A 23,610-nucleotide genomic window follows, 5' to 3' on the forward strand; every position below is an offset into this window, starting at 1 on the left:
CAAAATAATAGAATCAGCTTAAATCCACATTTTCAATAGTCATACATTTTAATGGAGGTTCAGAGAACATTTGAGCAGTGGCTGTACAGACTTTCTAAAACAAGACATATTGTAAAGGCAATATCTCAAATAATGCTTTAATTTTACAGATTAACCCCCGTACATGAAACTAATTAAAATGAAAATAATCCAATTATTGTTATAAATGTTCATTTTCAGTTTAAAAAAAAAAACATTCCAAATAAATAATCCTCATATAAAGGAGGAGATGTGGAAAAGCCTCACTGTCTGCACTGAACACTAAATTAAAAATCTACACTTGTTCCTACTTTATCAATAATGTTTCTTCCCTTTATAGATGTCTAAATAGCCTACGTATGTAAAATGCATCTGCACTGTACATATACACAGATCAGGCATAATATTATGACCACTGATCATCTTGTGACAATACAATGTTCTACTGGGAACCTTTTAGACCTGTCATTCGTGTGGATGTTACTTAGACATGTAGCACCCATCTAGACCAGACCAGTCACCCCCACCCCATAGCAATGACACTCCTTGATGGCAGCAGCCATCCCCAGCAGGATGCAGCCTGACACAGACACACACACAAAAACGCTTTAGGAACAACTAAAAAAAAAAAACATGAAGAACAGCACAAGGTGTTGACCTGGCCTCTGTATTCACTAGATTCCAAACTGATCAAGTATCTGTGGGATGATCCACAGAGGCCCCTCCCCTCAACCCATAGGACCCAAAGGCCTCCACTAACAACATTCTGTTGCCAGACACCACAGGACACCCTCAGAAGGCCCATGTCCATTCTCTGATAAGTCACAACTGTTTTGGAGGCACAAGGGAGACCTACACAATATTAGGAAGGTGGTCATAATGTTATGCCTGATCGGTGTACTTTCTATGTATACTACACAGCCCTAGATCAGACATAAAATGCCTCTAAACTGACCTGTGGAAGTTCATAGCATCTTGATAACAATAAAATTCAGAGGCAGAAATTTCCCTTTGATACTGGACCCCTCTACATCTCCTTTGTATTGTAACCAACCACAGGCAGGTTCTGATTACTTAATGTTGATGAGGATCAAAACAGATAAAGTCAATAGTCACTCACGTCCCGGTCCGTCTTTGACCCGAGGACCCGGCGCATCTCTGTCTGGAGACAGTGTGGAGTCGCTGTGTGAGTTGGCATTGGAGAATGCATTGTCGTTGGGCTCTGTGTCAGCCATGTCTGAAAGGGTGTCACTCTCCTCCTGCTCTGGGTGGGTGAAGATCCAGTCCAGTGCTCGTTCAAGATTATTGTTCTGAAAAAGCAGGCCAAATATTGTAAACATATGGATATTCTGTATCAAAATGTTACTCCTTTGCCCAGAAACTGGTGCACAGATGTTGCTGATAAATGATAGCAACAGTACAATATGAGAACATAGTAGACATACGGCCTTGCAGACCAAATGTATATAAATATACACTGCCTGGCGTCACACACCCTAATATTTCGTTGGACCACCTTTAGCTTTGATTACAGCACGCATTCTGTGGCATTGTTTCGATAAGCTTCTGCGATGTCACCAGATTTATTTCCATCCAGTGTTGCATTCATTGTTCACCAAGATCTTGTATTGATGATGGGAGAGTCTGACCACTGCACAAAGCCTTCTCCAGCACATCCCAAAGATTCTCAATGGGGTTAAGGTCCGGACTCTGTGGTGGCCAATCCATGTGTGAAAATGATGTCTCATGCTCCCTGAACCACTCTTTCACAATTTGAGACCCATGAATCCTGGCATTGTCATCTTGGAATATGCCCGTGCCATCAGGGAAGAAAACATCCATTGATGGAATAACCTGGTCATTCAGTATATTCAGGTAGTCAGCTGACCTCATTCTTTGGACACATAATGTTGCTGAACCTAGACCTGACCACCTGCAGCAACCTCAGATCATAGCACTGCCCCCTCCAGAGTCCAATTTTTATGCTCCCTAACAAACTGAAGCCTTTTTTTCCAAGTTAGCCTCACTGATTAGTGGTTTTCTTAAGGCTACACAGCTGTTCAGTCCCAATCCCTTGTCTTCACATTGTATGTGGAAATGCTCTTACTTTCACTATTAAACATAGCCCTGAGTACTACTGTTGTTTTTCTTTCATTTGATTTCACCAAACCTCTAAGTGATCGCCAATCACGATCAATCAGGATTTTTTTTTTCAACCACATTTCTTCCTCAAAGACGATGGTTCTCCACTATCCTTCAAGTTTTTAATAATGTGTTGGACAGTTCTTAACCCAATTTTAGTAGTTTCTGCAATCTCCTTAGATGTTTTCTCTGCTTGATGCATGCCAATGATTTGACCCTTCTCAAACAGACTAACATTTGTTCCACGGCCACATAATGTGTCTTTCGACATGGTTGTTTTAGAAATGAGAAGCTACTAATTACATCAGTTGGGGTTAAATAAGTTGTTGCCAGTGCCAGCTGAAAGATAATCATCCATGCATTAATTATCCAATAGGAGGCTCATACCTGTTTGCTTAGTTAAATCCAGGTGGCGACTTTTTTTGGGCAGGCAGTGTATAATCGGGTCAGGGAATGAGAAATGTTCATATTTTATCTACTTTTCTCTCTCTTTCCACTCTGTTGTATCTTAAAAATATCGTATCGTAAAAATAGTCCTGTGCTGAATATGTTAAATGAGCAGTCGTTTATTTGGGAGGCGGCATGTGAGCTAAATTCCCCCTGAGGATATTTATGTTTATTTAAAAATAGAGGTGTAATTCCTTGAAGATGTCTGTCTGAGAAGCACATGTGCACGAGGTTTGGGTGGTGAGTTAAGTTGCTGATTTTTCTCACAGGAGGTCACCGAGGTTGAAAAGACTCGTACTAATTTTTAGGCTAATAATAAACCACTTCTGAGAGCCCTCTCTGTTTCACACCTCCACCACTCAGGAGGAATAGCTATTAATTTGTTTTTCCACCTCAACAACGCCGTGGCTGGCAGGGGGCTCAGTAGCGCTGGAATTGATAAACAAGGAAGCCTGGTGTCTTTTTTCTGCAGCAGGTTAGGCTTTTTTAGCTGAGGGTGCAGTTTGAAATATGAAACATGAAATACGAGAACCAGCGACCATTTCAAAGCAGGGTGACTAGTGACTGTGATGTATCTGTATTACCTTTAACTCATATAAATCAATCAATACTTTTGCACTGCAGCCTGAAAGGCATAATCATTGGTGTCTATATGCTAGTGCCCAGCAGCATCTGTAAACACCATGTAGAGCAGACATCTTTAATCACTCTGACATGTGGGACCTTTTAAATGTGCAGTTTGGAAAGTAAACAAGTAGGCCAGCCAAGTGGCTTTATGACTGACAGACTCTCCTTGCAATCTTTTCAAACACGATCTCACTTCTTGCCAGCGTTGAACTGAACTCTGGACACTTTTTTTTTTTCCTGTTGTGCAATTATATATTTCTTCCCATATTGACTTAAAGGGGAACTACTCTTTTTTACAACCTGGACCTTATTTCTGGCATAAAATATGGTTGTTTACTCACCTATATAACATTTGTGTAATTTGTATTCCTTCAGGAGATAATTAGATCTGCATATATCCATATAGTGGGAGTGACTGGGGCACCGAAACTCAGCCTCTAAACAACGCATTATCTGCCGCGAAACTCGTTCATTTCACCAATATTTTGTTATGATACCCTAGTGCTATTCCCCGTTGAGTCCAGAGCTACCTGTTATCATCATCCGGGGTCTGTAGATTGACCTACAGAGCCCTGTAATTTGCTACTGCTATGGTTCGTCCACAACCTCAGAATCGGAGAAATATTCAGCCATGTTGCAAAAAAAATAGCAGTAGCAAATTACAGGTAAACAAGCCGACTGTCGCAGGTGAGCGTGGTGCTCAGAGACGACATCATCCAGGTCAGAAGACATCGCCCGGGGTCTGTAGGTCAATCTACATGCCAGAAATAAGGTCCAGGTCGTAAAAATCAACTGTTAGAATTTCCTTTTTCTTGTTTTTCATATGATACCTGTGAAGCCAAGCGGCCATTGTGTTATTGCCCTGCACTACTCAGAGAAACTAAACAAACTGTGTAGGTGGTTCTATATCCTTAGATTTTCTCTTGCTGAAGTCAGATTTTGTCTTTTTTCCCCCAGTGTGATTATTAACTGTAGTTCTATGCGAAACTAAGGAAAAAGCACCGCCTACAAACACATCTCTTCCTCATCAGTTCAGACATGGTGACCATTACTGCCCACGCTGGCTTCCTAGTTCCTCTAGTGTTCATGCAAAATAATCACTGCCACGAAAACTGAAGCAGAGTCACAGGGAAAGATGTATTAGACTGCAAGTGTTTGTCGAGGAACATTTAATAGTTCATAAACTGGATAAATAGTAAATAGACCACTCCAATCTGAGTGATGAGCAACAGAAACAAATTGTTGTATCTCCTCAAATAGTGGCCGTAGCCTTTATTTAGCTAAACTGCAGAAGGAATCTTTATTTGAAGCAGGCTTGAATTACAGGCTGACCTTTCAATTATAAATCGTTATAATTTTATAATTAATATGATTCCTCATATTGGAGTATGTTTTAGTACAAAGCCTTGATTTGATCGGCTCTCATTTGCTCTGTTAAATTTATTGCATTACAATGGCAGCAGTTCTTTGAGACCATTTCAAATGAAAAGCCATTTTGACAGTGATTTAATGTGCTTTTAAATATTTGTGGGAGTATCACATGCAGCACTAGCTGTATGGGATTGAAAGGAACAACACAGCAAACGCATACATCCACTGTGACTGAAATAGGACAATAATACTTTAGATGACTAATCCACAACAACACAGTTTTGCAAATAGCATGATATGCTGTTGAATTTACTGAATTAAAGCAGTTGAAATGATAAGAGAGGAACCAGGAATTATCCACCTTTATTTTGTTTTTGGTTTTATTTTCCCCATGAAACTTAGCTTTTATATTTTATATCTTTCATATTATACTGGTTTCATTTAAGTAAAATATGATATTAGAAAAAGAGAAAGTGTCTGTGCTACCGAACAGAAGAAAAAGTTATTTATTAGTACACAAATCTGAACAGAGTGGGAAGAAGACTTACCGTGGCTTTGAGTGCCTGGATGCTGTGATTGCGGGGGAAGCCCATTGAAGTGAGGATGGCGATGCTCTCCTCGGGGGGCGAGCTGCCCAGTGGTGTGGCTCCCATGGGGCTGTCGCTGGTGGAGGGGCCAGGATCCATCATGGACGGGAGAGTGAGCGGCTCTGCAAAGTCTGTGGAGACGGGCAGAATAATAATGAGATGCTGCAGCCTTTCTATTTTTAACCTAATCACAGATTATTACACGTCCGTGTCCAGTACAATCATTATTATTTTAAGACCTACATGTCACACAGTTAGAAACTTGTTGCATCTTGTAACAGATTTTGTTCATTCAAAAAAGAAGAATGGCTTACAGTTTAACCAATCAATCCTGTTAATAATTTCAGCGCAAGAATGAACACAGAAATGCAAAGCAGGGTCATAAAAGGTGCGTGGGAGGCAGCTCATATGCTTATTTTATAAACAGCATCGGATACAAATGCACTCTGTGGCACGTCCATGTCACGCTACAGCGAGTCATAAACACATCTCTACAGAAGATATGATGTGTCTGTTTACCGTTCTAAATATGCGAACATTTAATCGTAAAGTCAAATTTCACATTTGTCTGAATATTTATGTTATTTTTTGTCTTTTGCTTCGTCGAAGCAGAAAGAGGGTATGAAATAATGTAAATTCAGAACTCATTATCCCTGAGTATGGGTGACCTAGCGAGAAGTTTTAAAGAGAGAGAAACTCTGCCAAGGTGAAACATACAGAATAATGCAGAGTGAGGAAAATCATAAAAGGTTATACCAGTTCATGTAGCTTCTTCTACATTATATCTGCAATAAACTATTTCTAAAAGGTTAAAGGCTCTTTATAAAGTCTTTTACTGTAGCTCTTTGCACTTTCAACAGATTCAAATGAAAGTAAAATGACCCTCAATAGGGGAATAAGGACACCACACTATAGCTCTAATAACTCTACTGTTTTCCATAAACAGAGCCTTCATTGTAGTCCTTGCCATAAAGGAAAACTCGTAGCACTTATCTCCCGCCAGCGTCTCTATCTCAGCCTCTCTGTCTGTCGTCCTTCCAATTACCCATTAGACAGTTACTCAGAGGAGGCTGACTGGCTTTCAGGCAGAGAAATAAAAGACAAAAGAACTGAACAGCAGAGGTTTGCATGCTGTTTAGTTGTGGAAAAAAGCTGAAATGATGGTTACGTTAAAGCATGAAGAAGAGGACTGCTCAGTGATGTTATTGAGCTTGAAGGCAGCCCATTTTGCAGACGCATTAGGCCCATTTAAAAACTAACAGGCAGGAGGGCTGCTCTAATTTCCCTCCACTGCAGCGGCCCTTTACAGCCGACCAGGGAAATAAAAGTGACACACATCAACGCCTCAGGGGAACGTCTCTTCTGCTGAGAAGCTCTACGAGACACCAGCTCAGCTCTGACAAAGTTTCTGCTGATGATCTTACACGAAGACATGCACAGATAAACACCTGCACTACACAAAGGGACACGGAGTCACAAACACAGCTCCATGTAATTGAAGAACATGAGATGTGATATGTCTCTCACTTTGAATTACCTTTGTGTTTAAAAAGGTCCCCAACAAATAACTGTGCCTCTTTGTGTAATGTGTTCTGTCTGCCTCACTGAGCAGCAGATGGTGTGCTTGTTTCAGAAGTGCTTTCTGTCCATGTGTGTATGTATATGTATGTGTAGACGGAAAAGTGCAACACAGGCTTCACATGGTTAAGAAATCAGAGTCAGAGTCAGATTCTTGACTCAGCGTAATAAAACTGTCACAGAACCGTGCCAGTTTTTCCTGCAGCTGTTCTGATTATTTGTCACTAGTATTTTTGGTTTCTGTGGGTTACAGTTACCTCTGTAGCCGGACTGTTAGATGCAGTCTGAAGGTGTAACAGCTGAACACCTTCCGACTGCTTTGACACTAGGAATGTATATTTTTGAGGTTTCCGTTTCTTAGTTTTTCTTCAGAAAATATTCAAAAGCTCTTTTTTTGATAGCTGATTCCACCAGAATCCCATGACAACAATATTTTCGATCACAGGAGAGGAAAGCTGACTGGATATGATATGGTCTTCAGTATTAGTTGCTTGTAAATTCATCGAGGGAAGTTTTTCACTTAAATAAATGTCTGTAAAGTCACTGTTGAAAAATAAAGCAACAAAATGGTGACTGAACTCATGGCCACTGAAAGTATTTACATGTTTTATTGTATAATTTTATTAATGTCTAATTTAATCTCTATTAACAGATTTGTGGATATGAATGGAGAATGTTAAATCGTCAGGAGTCAATGTGTTCCAAAATTTCTGCTGACTTTACTGCGAGCTTTATATTAAAAACATTTAACTAGTTGAATTTCATTATATGACCTGTAGAACCACATTTACTGATAACACCAGAAACTAAAGATGATGCTAAATCAACGGGGACTGAAATGTTCCAAAATTGTCACATTAAATTAGAGAACCTAACGAATAGACAGCATGCTTTTTCTGAACAATAGATTCTACCCTCTGTGCACTGTGAAAATTCCCTGTCATCCTGCATCCCTTCCTGTGTATTGCTGGGTTACATTTAGTATTTAAGCCAAACCAATGCTATATTACACCAACAAATCAGGACCAGATTCACTTACTGGTACATATTATATAATACACTGTCTAGTTCAACTTCAATACAAACTGCCCAAGAAAGTTGAACGTAGAACTTTGGATTGTAACTGAACTCAAGAACGCTTTTTCCTTCCAGTATACAGCTATCACCCTACCGCAAATGTTCTGACTTGGAGTGTACATTCCAACATGTTCACTAATTATGTGATGATCAAACGTCCCCAATGTGCCTCACTGCAAATGTAGCCATGCTTTGTGTAGTGGGGCTGTCTTACCAGGCTCCTCCATGTGGGCTATGATCCAGTTGAAGGCCATTTCAGGGCCCATGTTGCCAGTGTAGTACACAGCCTTCCTACAGGCCTCCAACGGAAAGCCCATCTCTGCCAGCTGCATTACGGCCGCCTCGTCTATTTCAGGAGCTGGGGATATGACAAACCAACATTAATAACCAAAACATACAGTTGCTGATTCAACACTACCAGAAAACCTTCAGTTTGAAACAACCAAACAGGTTTGTGGAGACTCCCTCTTTGGGACACATTAAACAAAGAGGCCGGAGGCGAATCCGCCCCAGGGAGGCATCTTTATTGAGGCATGATTTATCAAGGAGAGAAATGAGTCTGGCTGAAACCAGCAGAGCCACATAAAAAAGAAAAGTTTGTTCGGAAGTAGAGAGCAGCTGCAGCACCTGCTCAAGTACGTATACATGGTCTGAGGTTTGGCTTACTAGCATTCATCACTAATGCCTGGTGCCCTGAAATACATTTTCCATGGCTATAACTTACAGAAAATGTTACATGTTCATTCAGTTAAGTGAAGAGAAGAGAAATGAAATACTCACAGTCTGAGCTCATGGAGTTATCTGAAAGAAAAGAAGGAACTTATGTAAGGTGACGGTACTCAGACAAATCTCACCATCACTGGCTCTGTGTGTATATATCTTCTAAGTAGTTTAAAATGATAGATAGATAGATAGATCTATTAATATATTAATATTAATATTCACAAACAGATGTACGGTTCATCAACTGCAACTCCGTAAATGTGGAGCTTTTGGGCCCCTCAGTAATCCAGTCAATCATTTAGATTTCTTTTTGCAGCTGCAGGGAGTATGAGATGAAACAAAGATTCCTGGTAGCGATCAAACCAAAAACCTTGCAGTAATGTGGTATGCAACTTAAACATTCTGCTCTCTAGACCTCCAGTAAAGCATAAGGATTACGCTTAAGAAAAAAAGAAAAGCAAGCCACAAGCTGGCCTCAAGTCAGGTTGTCAAAATACTCTTAGCCTTGTGACCACCTGCAGAGACACTCATCCACTCCTGCTGTTACAAAGTGCTGCAATCACAACTTCAGTGAGTCCTGCCAATATGAAATATGTTCATGCAGTGCCCTCCACACCATGTTATTGTAGACACTGACATTTTGTCACTGTCTATCACTACTAATCTGACACACACTGTTTATTCTACATGGACATGACAACACTGTGACTGGCCTGGGAACAAAACAACAAACTTTTTGTCAACAGTATTCTACTTGACTGTTGCTGTATTTAATCTGAAGCCATTTTAAGGCATTAAGTAATAAAGTCTCTTCCAGTTTGTTTAGCTTCACTGTCTTGTCTCTTCTGTACGTCCTCATTCTCTTCCCTAAATTCACAGAACAAGAAAATGATTACACGGATCTGAATCTTAAATCGCATAATGCAATTAACCTAACCTAATCAACCTAAACCAGAAATAAGTTTCTACGTGTTCCATGGAGTTTGTAATTGTTAGTGTTGTGCGCTAAAATGACAGAAAAAGGAAGCATTCCATTTTCTAAATGGACTGGAATAACTGAGCGAATAGATGATAAACAGACCAGCAAAAAATGATGTGGTTCACGCAGCGTTCGGGAAAACACATTTGCGTGATGCTGTGTAATCAATGGGAAGCACTGAAGCCTTTTGGAGACAGATGGGTGAGCAATGATTAATCATTGCTAATGCTAGAGGGCGGGTTACAGGCCAGTGGTTAATTTGCAACCAACAAAACTCATCATATAAATGTGAAATAAATACAAATGTATTGAATGCAGAAGGTTATTTTCTCTGACCTCTTTTCATTTCACAGTTTAAACCACACAGAGAGTAGTTTAAGCCTCTCATCCACAGAAAAAGAAGATCAGAGGGAGGTCAACAGAGGAAGTGCAGGATGGAGACTGAAATTAGCCGACCACCTCAAACTTACTGCATATGAAAAACCTTTACAGATATTCTCATACATTGATTACATACATTGACAGTAGCCCTCCAAAACAGCTGTATATATATCCTACTGCACTTTGAAGACTTTTAAGTAGATGCTGCACTCAGAGGCCAATTCAATGTTTGGAGGTCTGAGATAACAGGTAGAGCACACACTGTTCACTCCTAAAATATTAAGGCATACTCAGACAAACAAGTTTAAACTTTTTATCCTTGGAGTTTCTTGTACTAAGATGCAACCAGTTAAACTATTTTGTAAAGCTCTCAGAATAAAACATCCCGAGCTTGTCGCTGGTGAAGCACAGTGAAAACAGCTTTCAGAGGTTACTGCTCCACGGACCCCTTCCTGTGTTTGTGACTGGAGCTCAAAGCAGCACAGGACACTCTGTGCTATGCTCACTCTGCTAAAATATTAAGGAGGACACTGATAACTTGATGTAACTGAACTTAGAACAGAAGGAGAAATGGGAAGTGCGATCACAGATGGAGAAGAAGTAAGACAAAAGGACAGACAAAAAGGCTAAAGTATACTGTTTAGGAGAGGAAATATCATCAAGCCTACCATCTGAAGTATCTGGAGCACTAAAACATATTCACAAGCTTCTAGTAGCTTATTCCCTGAGCCCAGCAAAATGTATTACGAGGGGATCTCATGAAATCATTATATCCTATTAGGCTTAGCCACACTGTGAACACAACAACTTTCTGGTAATTGATTGAGCATGTCTTTCCAGTGGGATTCCATCCAATATGCCTTAAGAGAGAACTTGGGTGGCTTTGAGCAGAATATCATATAAGAGACAATTTCACAGATCATTTGACTCACAGAAATACCCTACACCTGCTGGAAAGGATATTAGGTCACTGCTTTCGACAGTACAAATCTTCTCAAACCAGCATGGAGTTTTTCTTTTATTGGGTAAAAACAGATTCCAATTGTCTCATTAACTGAGAGTACATAAATGGAGCGAACAAAATATGTTTGGCTATCTGAGTAAATAACAAAATAAAAGCAAAAGCACTCAGGGAAAACAGTGCCCTTTAAAATTCATATCAGGACTGATATGAGGGCCAAAATTGCCTGCAGTAGTTAAGAGTGCCATTTTACATTTTTTTCCAAGAATTTAGGCATGAGTACTAATACTCCTGTAGGCGATTCATGGGAGCCCATGACCAGGGAACGTTCTCTATGAACTGAAAAAAGAAAAAACACGATACTTCTGAAGCCAGCCCAAGTGTTTGCACCAATGTTTATCTGCCCACACGCAAAAAATAATAGAAAAGCAAAATATACGATTAAAAGGGACAAAATGTTCTTTCCTTGAAAAGTAACTCAAAAATTGTCCCTTCTGCACTGACACAACTTTACGAGTACATCTGTACAGGTAAACAGGAGTGTCATTTCTACCTTACAGCACGACAATACATGTCATACCTCTAGTGTCTTCAGGCAACACAATTGGAGGCATGAGGTCGGGCAGCTCCTCTTCACCCGCCTGCAGCCCTGTGGCTCGGAGCCGGCTCAGATCCAGGAAGTCTGGAACATCTATGGCCAAGTCTGCACAACAATGAACAGGCACTTAGGTCATCTAATGGATGTTGATCAACCACATATTGTGCTAAGAATCACTGTTTTACACACATTCGATGTGTTTTGTGGATAAAGTGCACTACAATAAATGTAAAATGACATTTTTCAGGATTTTCCCCTAGTGAGCTGCTGAAATACATATTCATTTGAATTACAGTGACCAATTATAGTTTAAACAGCAGCAGTCTTTACAGATGCATGAATATAAATTTACAAGTTTACAAGTAAAACCGCTGGATTTACTGCACACTAATGTATGGGTCTTGTGAATTGCGGTTGGATGGTGCCCTCTGCTGGGTATTTACAGCACTACAAACACTTTAAATAACCAAGTAACTACACTGCTAGAGGTCATTAAAACACAATTTAAACACAAATAATCATTACAGCCTGAGAGAGCATTACCTAGTTTCTTCGGTACCCAATCAACCCCAAATGTGAATTTCTTAATCTGCACAACCAGATATTCTGGGAAGGAGGCGAAACGAGAGGTTCTGCAAAGATAAGAGAACAGTAATTATGAAAAAAATAATATAAAAAATTATTGATAAATTTATCAACACAACTTGTTTTATTCAACATGACATGAGGTGTAGAGAAGTCATTCCCGGCCTGAAAACAGCTGGAGCTTGCTTACTTGATTCCAGCTGACTTGGCCTGCAGCGCTGAGCTCCAGAAGTCAGGGACATTTTCCGGCTCAGTGAAGGCCTGCAGACAAGCGGTGAAAGGGATCCTCGCTCTCACTGGTTCAGGAGGAGCGCGCATGTTCTCCTCCGCTTCCCTCCGCTTGGCCTCATATGCCAGCAGCTCCTCTGGTAATATAAAAACAAAGGACAAGGACTTGACACCTCTAGCCTGTCCAAAAGTGACAAAATCATTTTAGGTGTACATATTTTCTGTCAGAGGCAACAACAACACAGCTACAGATAAAGACTATCATCTTCACAACATTTGTTTATAATAATTACACCATATTTGTCAGATATAATATACCAACATGACATTTCTCACATATAACATAACATCAAGCCCTGGATGTGTAAAGACAGGGAAAATATGTCCTGCCTCATTTGAACCTCCACAGCTCCCAGTCTCCAAGTCACATGTCAGGACCTTCTATTCCCCTTTCACGACCTGCTGATTTTTCCAGCAGCTGGTGCCACAGAAGCTCAGGGTCATGCGGCCGGACTGACCAGAGGTAGCTGTGGCCTCCTGCTGCAGCAGCACCGTGCATGTGTGCGGGCTCCTTTACCTCGATTGGTGGCCGCCTCAATGGGAGCTGGCAGCTGGATGCAGTAGTCCACCCGCTGAGAGTAACGGACCCGGCGACTCTGGCAGCACTGAACCCGCTCCTCCACCAGGAAGCGGAAGGCATCGCTAGGATTCTCTGAGCCAGCGCTGTTCCTCTGCAGAAATGACATGGTTTTGAGAGAATGGACTTGTACATTAGCAATACATCACACAAGAAGTCCATATGATCTTATTAAACAGAGAATATAGACCAGTGATTCAGACTGACCAATAACACAATGAATAATTTTAAATAATTTAAAACAGGCTATAAACAGGGAAAGCGGTGAAAAAGTGCCCAATATATATATATATATATATTACAAACATGACAGCCCACTGTTTGAAATACAGATCTATTTATAATAGAGTCTTTACTAATTACAGATTCCTGGCATGACTGAAATGTAATTTGACCCAGATCTCTTTAGACAGCCATCCAAAATATCAATGCAACGTTTTTAAGTTTAGAAACAGCCTGAATTAAATATGCCTTCCATCACTGAGAAAGTTGCATCTTGGCATCACTGAACAGCTCCGTGTCTCTCTCACTGCTTACAGACTGCAGGGGTCCCTGAAGAGATGGGATTTATGGCTCTTTGGAGGGAGCCAGATCTTGTGGATCGGTTCCTTTGAAAGAGCCGTTCAAAAGAATGGCTAATTTTGATATTTACTTATTTTTAAGATTACAGCCTGGGGGTAACCTATTATATCCTAAAAATAAGCACTATGATAGGGTAAGAGTTGGATCAGAATCATTCAAACTTAGACATCCTACCAATACATATTCATATTGCATTGAACGAGCGAACGTCACAACTCTATTACACTGCGCTTATTTGAAGACAGTGGTGAAGGATAGCATTGCGGCTTAACACACAAGTTTGCACGGCCACAGTGTTTCTGCAAGCCAGCCCTTCTATTCTAAGAAGCTACAGAAATACACAAGTAATAATTATACTCAGGCCAAGTATGTAGACAGGGGAAAACATGGCTGATGGGGGTGGCTTTAGTCAGGTTATCAGTGTCTAGACGCACTTTACAGACAGCCAAACACACATAAGCACTTAGATAGTAGGTATAACATGGAGAAATAATGATACTGTGGGAAGATCTGGGCTGCGTTTTATGAAGATGTCCACAACATGAATTGGAGGAAGTATCAGGTCCTTGCCAGAGCCTGTATCATGGCTGAGGCAGAATAGGAAGCATTATCTGACCACTGTCTGTAACAGATAGCAGCGAGCTATATATATCCTGGTTGAGAAAGACATTTCAGAGTACCTCATGTGTATGTACCAACCAAGGAGACAGTGTGCTGTGCTCAGTCAAAAACAGACCCTTCTCCCATCTGTCCCTGTGTGTCTGGGTCAAACGTAACCCCATTTATTTTGTGAGAATGCTGTGATTTTATATATATATATATATATATATATATATATATAAAATAAATCGAGTTTACTGGGACACACAGTAGAAAGGCAGCATCTGTTTCCATAGATCTATTGTTTTGGCTGTTATCTGGAATTATTCACCACTAAATGCAACAAAGTGGAGGATTTTTAGAGATAGAACTATTTTATTTCAGCTCTAAACATCATCTTATTTTAAAAATGTATTCACTGTTCCAGTTTTTACAGTACAATCTCTGCGAAAATGCCAGAATGTGTTGCTAATACATAGTTTAATACATTTATAGACACATAGCTGGATGACCCGACATAAACACAAACTATTTAATTTTGAAAATCTGACATGCCATGCCTTATGAGAAATTTTGTGCATTCTTCAAAGCCATGGTTACGCTCATTTCTTGAACCTAACACCTGCTGTACTTTAATTTACAATCACCTACATGTGCGTTTTAAACAATTTGCCCTACAGAAAATTTTGTTTAGCTTCACTCACCTCCACCAGGTTGATGATGTGCAGGAGGAACTCGTGGGAATCTTGTTGTCTGTTGGATGAAAACTCTGGGTGTCCCCTGCTGACCAGGGCCTTCAGCATCCGAGGGGAGATGCCCTTCTGCTGGTGCTGGAATGAAAAAGTCTAGGTGTCACACACACACACAGTGGCTCTTCTTAACTGCTCACTTGTTTAAGGAGTAAGCATATTAATACTACAGATTATTAACTGTGATGTGACTGTAATATTGGGAAAAGAGTGCCAGGGAGGAGAGCAAGACGATCTTGGCCTGTGGATTCCTTCAGGAATGAGGAAGGAAATTCATTATCTGCAAATGTTAGTGAGTAGAGAGCAGCAGAATCACGCACACTAATGAACAATTGCACATGTGGGGAGTAACATGGATAATTAAGTGTTTTCCTAGCAATATCTATGGTGATCTATGTATCAGCAATAGTTAAAAATGAGACCAGATAGCCCTCCATGAGGAGCATGAAGTGAGAGGTTTAAGAGAATCTACAGGGAAACAGATTCTCTGTTCTGCCAACCCCTCACACACACCACCACTAACAGGTGAAGTAAATCACATTGACCATCTTGTGACAATCCAATGTTCTGCTGGGAAACTTTTGGACCTGGAATTTATGTGGATGTTACTTAGACATGTACCACCCACCTAGACCAGACCAGTCACCCCCACCCCATATCAATGACACTCCTTGATGGCAGCAGCCATCCCCAGCAGGATGCAGCCTGACACAGACACACACACAAAAACGCTTTAGGAACAACTAAAAAAACATGAAGAACAGCACAAGGTGTTGACCTGGCCTCCAAATTCACTAGATCCCAAACTGATCAAGTATCTGTGGGATGATCCACAGAGGCCCCTCCCCTCAACCCATAGGACCCAAAGGCCCCCACTAACAACATTCTGTTGCCGGACACCACAGGACACCCTCAGAAGGCCCATGTCCATTCTCTGATGAGTCTGAATTTTTGGAGGCACAAGGGAGACCTACACAATATTAGGAAGGTGGTCATAATGTTATGCCTGATCAGTGTATATTGCATTTGTTATAAAAAATGTTTTTTTGTTTTTAAGTGTAATGGTGTTTGACACACACACCATTTCTTGTCCGGAAGCAGCTGCTATGATGCTTATGCCCTCCTATTTCTCCAGTAGACAGCCAATCAGCATACTTTCCCCAGAACATGAAAATTCATGAATTCTCTCACAGCCGACATAAGGAAGTCTAATAAAACATAACCAGATGTTTAGCATGATGATGAATAAATTCAGAAAAATACGAATTTACAAGCCAACAAGTGTATTATACAATCTTGGACAAAGCCACTTGAGTGATGATATGTGTTCGTAGTGGTAAAAATTTCCTTTAAACACAGCATGCCAACACAAGCCCTTCTTCCCGTATCTTCCTAGCTGTCAGTATGTGTCCACAATCACATGTGTAGGAAGTTCAGGATCACAGCTCTGCCCCATCAATTACTGTGGCCGCTAAGGCTTAAAAGAAGCCCGGGGCTTACAGAACCGGTGCTGGGTCCCATTATGCTTTAATGGCTTTCCTGCTCTAATTTCCCAGCAGCTGAGAGCTATGAGGCTGAAAAGGCAAGGGTTTCTTATCACAGACTTTCAAGTTAGTAAAGCAACACATAAAGAAATAATCAAATGAATCTGCGAGATCAAGGGAATCACAATACAGTCATCAAACGCCGGTAATATGTGACCACATTAAAAAGAAATGTGGAGAGTAAAGTAAAACAGTATTAGAGTGGTGCCTGGAGCCGTGTTCAAAAACAATTTGAGTTGCACATTTGGGACTTCAGCCAAGGCTTTTTTCCAGCTAAAGGAAAAAGATCAGAGCACAACTAAGCCGCTGAATACATCTGAAAATCGCATTAACTTTAGAAAAGCTCAAACAAGCTCAGGTATAAAAATAACACAGAAGAACTGCATTAAGACCCTATGTTTAAATTAGAAAAACATAAAACTGAACCTAAGAAGACTCAGTTTGACACCACTTAGTAGAAACATGCTTCTGTCGGAGCCAGTTTGGGAGCTGGACATACCCAGTTTAATACCTTGTATTCTTCTTTCATCACCTGTTCAATGAGCTCAGATTTCATGGGTGGTTTGGAGTACTGGCCTGAGAGCAGTCCATGTCCCAGTTTAGCCCTGTCGGACAAAAACACAGGCACACACATGAAATGGAGTCTTGTTTTAGTCTTGTTAGGGTTATTTCTGGGGGTCACACATCCTGAAGGGACTGTTCACATGTGTCTTAACACGCTTCAGAGAGTCTTTAGATACCTGTAGAAGGGGAGTCTTTTTTTTCTTTTATACGTCTCAAGCTGGAATTATTGGATTCTTCCTACGGGATTAATTTAGTATAATCCTTCCAAGAAACTGGGAAGTGTATGTGTTCACACTTTGGTTTGTGTTTTTAGGATAAGGGTCATATTTAATTATGATACCCAACCAAAGAAACAGATTTTCTTTCTGAACGACCTTCTTCTTCCCGACATGCACTATCAAGGTATAAACATGTTTTTTCTGGCTGCACGCCCCTGAATATGAAACAACTGATATTCATTGCCTTCCTGGCTACAACTCTGCTTACATTTCATCATGGCCGCAGCATCTGACTTGCAACACACTGGCTTATATGACAAAACACACTGAATTTTTGCATGTGTCTCAACCAAACATGTTGAGCTAAAACATAGGCAAGCCTAGGTCCCGTTATAAAGCTGTGATATCATTATATGTTAAAGTAGTTACTCGTAACAACACAACTTTTTTTCACCCAAAGGGACAGCAGCAGCTGGGAAACAACTTCCCCTGTTTGTGTACTCTGCATTATGTAACACTTACATTTGCGTGGCGAAGTCCTGGGTGGGGTCAAGAGGTGAATAGTCGAATATCCTCTGAAGATTACCCACATACCTAAAGATCAAAATACATGTCACACGCTCAGCTCAGACGGAGCACATGGGATGGCACACGGACACAAGACACACGAGGTATTGAAAGCTGGTGGCCATATTGGTAAGCCAACATCTTGTTAAAAAAAAAAGAAATAACAAAATAAAATCATATAATCATAAAAACAAAAATCCTTGTGAATATCTAGTACAATCTACAAATACAACATAAGATAAAATGCTAAACAACATGACAGGACTCTAAATGATTTAAATAAAATCACTATTATGTTTTCCGTCTGTCTGACAACAAGGAGTACTTACATCCTCTGGAAGTCTGGTATGCTGAAGAGGACCTGCATTACTGTGCTAATGTAGCAGCTGTTCCCCAGGTTTTTGATGCCTGTGTAACCAGAACCATACACTGCCTTCAGCTTCATGCCCGATTCCTGGATCACCTCCCATTCGCTGACCCGCGGCCTGGAGTTATTGTCTGTGTGGTGGCCATTCTCTGTCTAGAGGAGGACAGGACAGCTTTTGTGTGGGTGGTTTTAGTTCTCCATATGTCGGTGCAATTGTTTAAGGACTTTTGCTGATGCAAGAGATGACACTAAGCTTGCAAACTAACTTACTCTTTTCTGCATCTGTAGCATGTCTATTCCAAAGTGTGACAAGTGCTCTGATATGTGCGGGTCCAACACCGCTTCTTCTTCCTCGAATGAATAGATATCTGAAATCAAAAATCCAATTAGTCTCTACAGTAGAAAAGTAGCAGATGGATCATACAGTGTTCCAAACAATGAACTAATACATAACAAATCAAGGCACTCTTTGTTTGTTTAAGGGTTTAAACAATTTAAAGGTCTCTTATCACTATGCAATAAATCTGATTCTGCATCCTCTTCATCCAACAGTTCAGGTAATCATGCCATGTGTCTCGGACCTGCTCCATCTGGTGTGATGGTGTCCAGTTTGACAGCCAGGGGGTGGTTGGTCTCTCTGTAGTGCTCCAGAGCATGGCCGTTGCCTCCGCTCCCATCAAAGAACCACTTCCCACAGAGCACTGCTCCATCCGTCAGGTTCAGCCACAGGTTCTCTCTCATCTCGCATTTCTGACACTTCCAGCCACTGACAGTAAGGAAACAAAGACTTGTGTTGCCATCTTTTTAAATCATGTTGCCATGCTAAGTCTCAGGTTTTGATTGGCACAAAATTGCACTTTGCTCAGAAAACACGGGTGGGAGTAGTCAGATTCACAGTTTGTCTGCAGTTTGTCTGCAGTCCCAAACAGAGTGCATAGACAAGTAAAATGTAATGCAACCGAATTTAAATACTACATACCCCTAACAAGCCTCTAGGTTATTATTTCTTAAACAACTAAAATATATTTGAAGCACAAGAAAGAGATATAATAAAATGAATGGTGAAAAGTGTAACAGCACAGGCAGAGAGCTAGATTTGCAAGACTTTTCTGTTTCAGTATTTCTTTACAGTCAAAGTTAAGCCTGTGATGTACCTTATACCACTTTTCAGCTCTTTCCCTGCAAAGAAATCAGTGAAGGAAAACTTGGATGGACTCTCGTATTCCATAAGTCTTACATCTCAGTGGCTTTTATAGTCACTGCAGCTATGATATCATATGAGGGAATATATTGAGAGATTCAAAGTCTAAATGTGCAGATCAGAGCTTTGTGGGTTATAGGCGGTTTAGGTTTCTGCATCAATTTGACGCCGTAGCTACGCCGGCAACCCAGACCCTATGCAGACCCTAACGCTTTAGATGACATGCACCTCCCCAGAAATGTAACTAGGTGTTGCATCGGCGCAGACCACAAGAGCTGCGATTGGTTCGCTTGGTAGTAGCGTGTTTCCGTTTTAGTATTTCCAGCTGCTTCTCCATCTCCACTCGCAGTTTTCGAATTGATTGTTTTGGATCAATGAAAATTTCAGCAAAAGTTTCACTCATCATTGTTGAAAGTGAAGCAGGAAGTAGAAAAACTAAAATTTACCCCGACCATTTATACGAGTATAAATGGCTCGTATCAGCATTGGCTTCGTGTGTAGGTCCTGCAGTACTCTAACAGAGCCTTTAGACTTATTTTCTAACTTTAAGACTGGACGGTCTTAAATGTTTGGAGTAGAAGCAATGCATGAGAGCTGTTATTTCACCATACGTCACCTACATGGTTAGGGTGTCTACACCGATTATGACCACCTTCCTAATATTGTGCCTCTGTGGATCATCCCACAGATACTTGATCAGTTTGGGGTCTAGTGAATTTGGAGGCCAGGTCAACACCTTGTGCTGTTCTTCATGTTTTTTTTTAGTTGTTCCTAAAGCGTTTTTGTGTGTGTGTGTCTGTGTCAGGCTGCATCCTGCTGGGGATGGCCGCTGCCATCAAGGAGTAGCATTGCTATGGGGTGTCTAGTCTGATCTAGGTGGGTGCTACATGCCATCCACATGAATGCCAGGTCCAAAAGTTTCACAGCAGAACACTGGATTGTCACAAGATGGTCAATGTTATTTACTTCTCCTGTCAGTGGTTTTAATGTTGTGGCTGATATTTTTATTTAGTAAATTGTGCCTTTAGTATATGTACCTAAAACTTAAAATACCAGGCCAGTCAAATTTTTAATTGTGTTTAATCATAGTTTCTAGACTATTAACACAGATTAATCGCACTTTTTAAAAGTCTGTTTTAAATGTACCTGGAAGGGATATTTTCAAGATTCATCAAGTTTTCATTATCAACATCTCAGCCACTCTGAAAACTCTCTGCTCTGAGCTGTGTGCTTGACCTGCTGGTCACTTCATTCACATTGACTGTAAAAGTTGTTTGTTTGTTTGTTGGATTTTTGGGAGTTTTAACATTACAGGGCAAATTATTGTCCTCTCCAAGGTAAAATAATTTGCTACAACCGCACCTCAGACTGCTGATCTATGGTTGGGTCGAGTTCAAATTAATAGAACGTGTGCGTATGAATTGGGTTAAAAATTAAGTGGCATTAAAAGGAATTCACATTAACGCATTATTCATACTGACAACCCTAAAAAAATATGCTACTATAAATATAACACATATGCTTTTCTTATGCTAAACACAACAACATCACATAGTTAGCAGAATATGTAAGAGATTAAACCAAAGTCATTTCCCATAATTTAAACCCCCACTGTATAAATTCCACAGCGCTGCATGCAGAAGGCTTGACATCAGTCCTACCTGGGTGGGATCCTGACCCCGTTATCCAGCTGTCTGAGGCTCCTGGCATGTCTGGACACCTGGATCTCCTCGTCCCAGGATTCAGGCTCCTGTTTCTTGTAAGCTGATGATGCGTTGAGTACTGCGTCACAGGCAATGGTAACCTGGACATCAGACGACACGGCAGCAGGTGAGTGGGAGCATGTGGGGTCATGAGGAAAATACATCATCTTGTTTCTCCAAACTAAATTTGGGCTTTGCAAAATTAGTTTAACTGAATAAGCATTTCATTTTTACACGTGGACATTTAACTGTGCACCAACAGTAATTAAAAAGAACAAAAGTTGTCATGCAAGATCTTTGATCAAAAATATAAAGCAACATGGGACTGATAAAACATGAGTGAGAAATGAGGAAACCACACATTTATTGCTGCAGTAGTTGTTGCACAAAAAGTAAAAACAAATGTGACCATGCCAAAGGCCATCCTCTAAAAGCAGCAAACATAAATAAATAATAAGATGAGTGAAACGTCACTTCTGTACCCTTGCAAGCAATATAGAAGAGGAAAAACAGAAAAGTGATAAAAGGCACCCACATGTGCACCTTGTGGTTCAATCAAATGTTTTTATTTGCAGTGAGGAAAAGCTTGTCAACTCAATCTAAATCAACCTAAATCCTAAACCAAATCAAGAACTTTAAGTGGGATGAGCTTAGGTGAAGCCTCCCTGGTTCCCACTGTTAGAGCTAGGAATATTTTCCTCTTGTAAAACCTTTACAAATTCTCAAACTATGGATTCAGGCTGGAGAACCACCGAGTGCACGTTCCCAATCAGCATGCAAAGAAACACACACAGAGTCCGTGCAGCACCACTGACCAGAGCAGGCAACTCCTCAATGTTCGGCAAGGGAATCTCGAAGTGGTCTGGAAAAATGACGAGCTTGGCCTCGTCCTCATATTCATAGTCCTCCCCATTAAAATCACGGTTTAGCTCTAAATCTTTAATAGGGGAAGGGAGGAAACATTCAGTCGGCTGCAGACAGACACTGAAAGTGATATCACCTTGGTATTAAAACACAACTCAGTTTGTCCTCAACCATTTTTGTTCATGTTCTGTTCTTTTGTGCCTGAGTGGGAGGTGTTGTTTCACTGTGTCATTGATTTGTTCATTTAGTCAGGTCATTTATAGTTTCATGATGCAGACAGTACAAAAAGATGAAGTGACTTACAACCGTTTTGCTCAGGCACTATTCATGTAGGGCTATTTTTAGGAGTTTAACACACTCTCTTATCACCAACAACTTATAAAGTTACTACAGAGAACTCAGGGTGGTTTGAAGGACACATCCACTTCATTATTTATCACATAAAATAAGCATAAATGAAGTCATCTAAGCAGAGCTGCAGTCATTTACAGCTAGATTTTCCTAAATGAGTTAGTTGGTAGAGCAATTGTTTGGTATATAAAATATCAGAAAAATAATGACCATCATTCAAGGTGACATCTTATTTGTCCGACCAATAGTTTTAAGAAACCCAAAGACATTTAGTGTGCTCGAGCTGAAATGATCAGCTAATTAAGTGGCTAATCAACAGAAACTACTTAAAAACACAGTTTTTTTTGTTTTTGTTTTTAAAGCCTTTGGATTGTTCGTCTACAAAACGATGCATTTCAAGACAACACGTTCAGTTTTCTGGCATTTTGTAGATCCAAAAATGAGAAAATATCTGGCAAATCCATTAATAACAAAGCTAAAACATGGTGGAATGTCTTCACGAAAACACAAAAAAGTCCGGTTACCTTTGTTTCAGCTTTGTTTTTGATATACCACGACCAGACCAATCTTCACAGACAATGGAAATTTCAGAGTAATAGAAAGAGATCTACTTCTTTACAAAGGAAACAATACGCTTGCCTTTTTCTAACCATGTCAATATATTTTTTGTGTATCCAGTGAACTGACATATATGTACATCCATGTCAAATCTTTTCTTAAATCATTCCACATATAGAGCTGTCTGTTGTCCACTGCAGCCTAAAGCTGTGTAATGACTCATGAGAAAACGGGGCCATAGTTTCTCTCTGACACTGTTTTTATGTCTACTGCTTTCATGGTAACGCGTGACGTTAGTGGCTGGCAGCTTGATTTGATCACTGGACTGGTATGGGGATAAATATAAGCCTACTGTCACATTAAAAGTACCTAAATAGATGGCGAATGAGAAGAAATCCTTAAGTCTGATGCTGGCTAGTGACCTGATCTAATCATGTATGTAGTCAGATGGATTGTAAAACCAAAGTCAAAGTCTGGACAATAGGAAAACAGGAACATGAATTGCGTAAAGAATGGATGGAAGGAATTCCTCCAGCAGTAAGTCTGGGAGGCAGAGAGACACCTGGTCCTCTGAGCAGCGTCACAGCGGCAGTAGAAGTGTGTCAGCCTCGACGGGAGCTTGACAAGTTGTGGCAGCTGAGAGGCGGCCCCCAATGTAAACCAACCAACCCATCCCCTACCCAAGGAGGAGGGGGAGGAGGTGGAAGGGCCACGCTTTGATTTTAGAACAGTTACCAACCACATATACAAATAAATAGGCTATATTTAGAGAACAGGAGGAGGAGAGGGGTCATCATGGGAAA

At 40.5% G+C, this 23,610-nt stretch overlaps 1 protein-coding gene across 1 annotated transcript in view; it reads right to left on the reverse strand.

Moving 5' to 3' along the window:
- usp13 (ubiquitin specific peptidase 13) overlaps positions 1–23,610 on the reverse strand; it is a 33,144-nt gene that overhangs the window by 4,113 nt on the left and 5,421 nt on the right. Inside the window, exons 4-19 of the mRNA XM_084547954.1 lie at positions 21,850–21,971; positions 20,993–21,135; positions 18,712–18,896; positions 18,401–18,498; positions 18,093–18,283; positions 17,719–17,790; positions 16,926–17,019; positions 14,826–14,951; positions 12,880–13,033; positions 12,265–12,439; positions 12,033–12,121; positions 11,472–11,594; positions 8,628–8,648; positions 8,062–8,205; positions 5,154–5,323; positions 1,139–1,328 (exon numbers count right to left, since the gene is read on the reverse strand). Coding sequence (XP_084404080.1) covers positions 1,139–1,328; positions 5,154–5,323; positions 8,062–8,205; positions 8,628–8,648; positions 11,472–11,594; positions 12,033–12,121; positions 12,265–12,439; positions 12,880–13,033; positions 14,826–14,951; positions 16,926–17,019; positions 17,719–17,790; positions 18,093–18,283; positions 18,401–18,498; positions 18,712–18,896; positions 20,993–21,135; positions 21,850–21,971 — 2,097 coding nt within the window. The remainder of the gene's footprint in view (positions 1–1,138; positions 1,329–5,153; positions 5,324–8,061; positions 8,206–8,627; positions 8,649–11,471; positions 11,595–12,032; positions 12,122–12,264; positions 12,440–12,879; positions 13,034–14,825; positions 14,952–16,925; positions 17,020–17,718; positions 17,791–18,092; positions 18,284–18,400; positions 18,499–18,711; positions 18,897–20,992; positions 21,136–21,849; positions 21,972–23,610) is intronic.

The sequence above is a fragment of the Chelon labrosus genome (assembly GCF_963514085.1).
Source record: "Chelon labrosus genome assembly, chromosome: 7".
Lineage (NCBI taxonomy): Eukaryota > Metazoa > Chordata > Actinopteri > Mugiliformes > Mugilidae > Chelon > Chelon labrosus.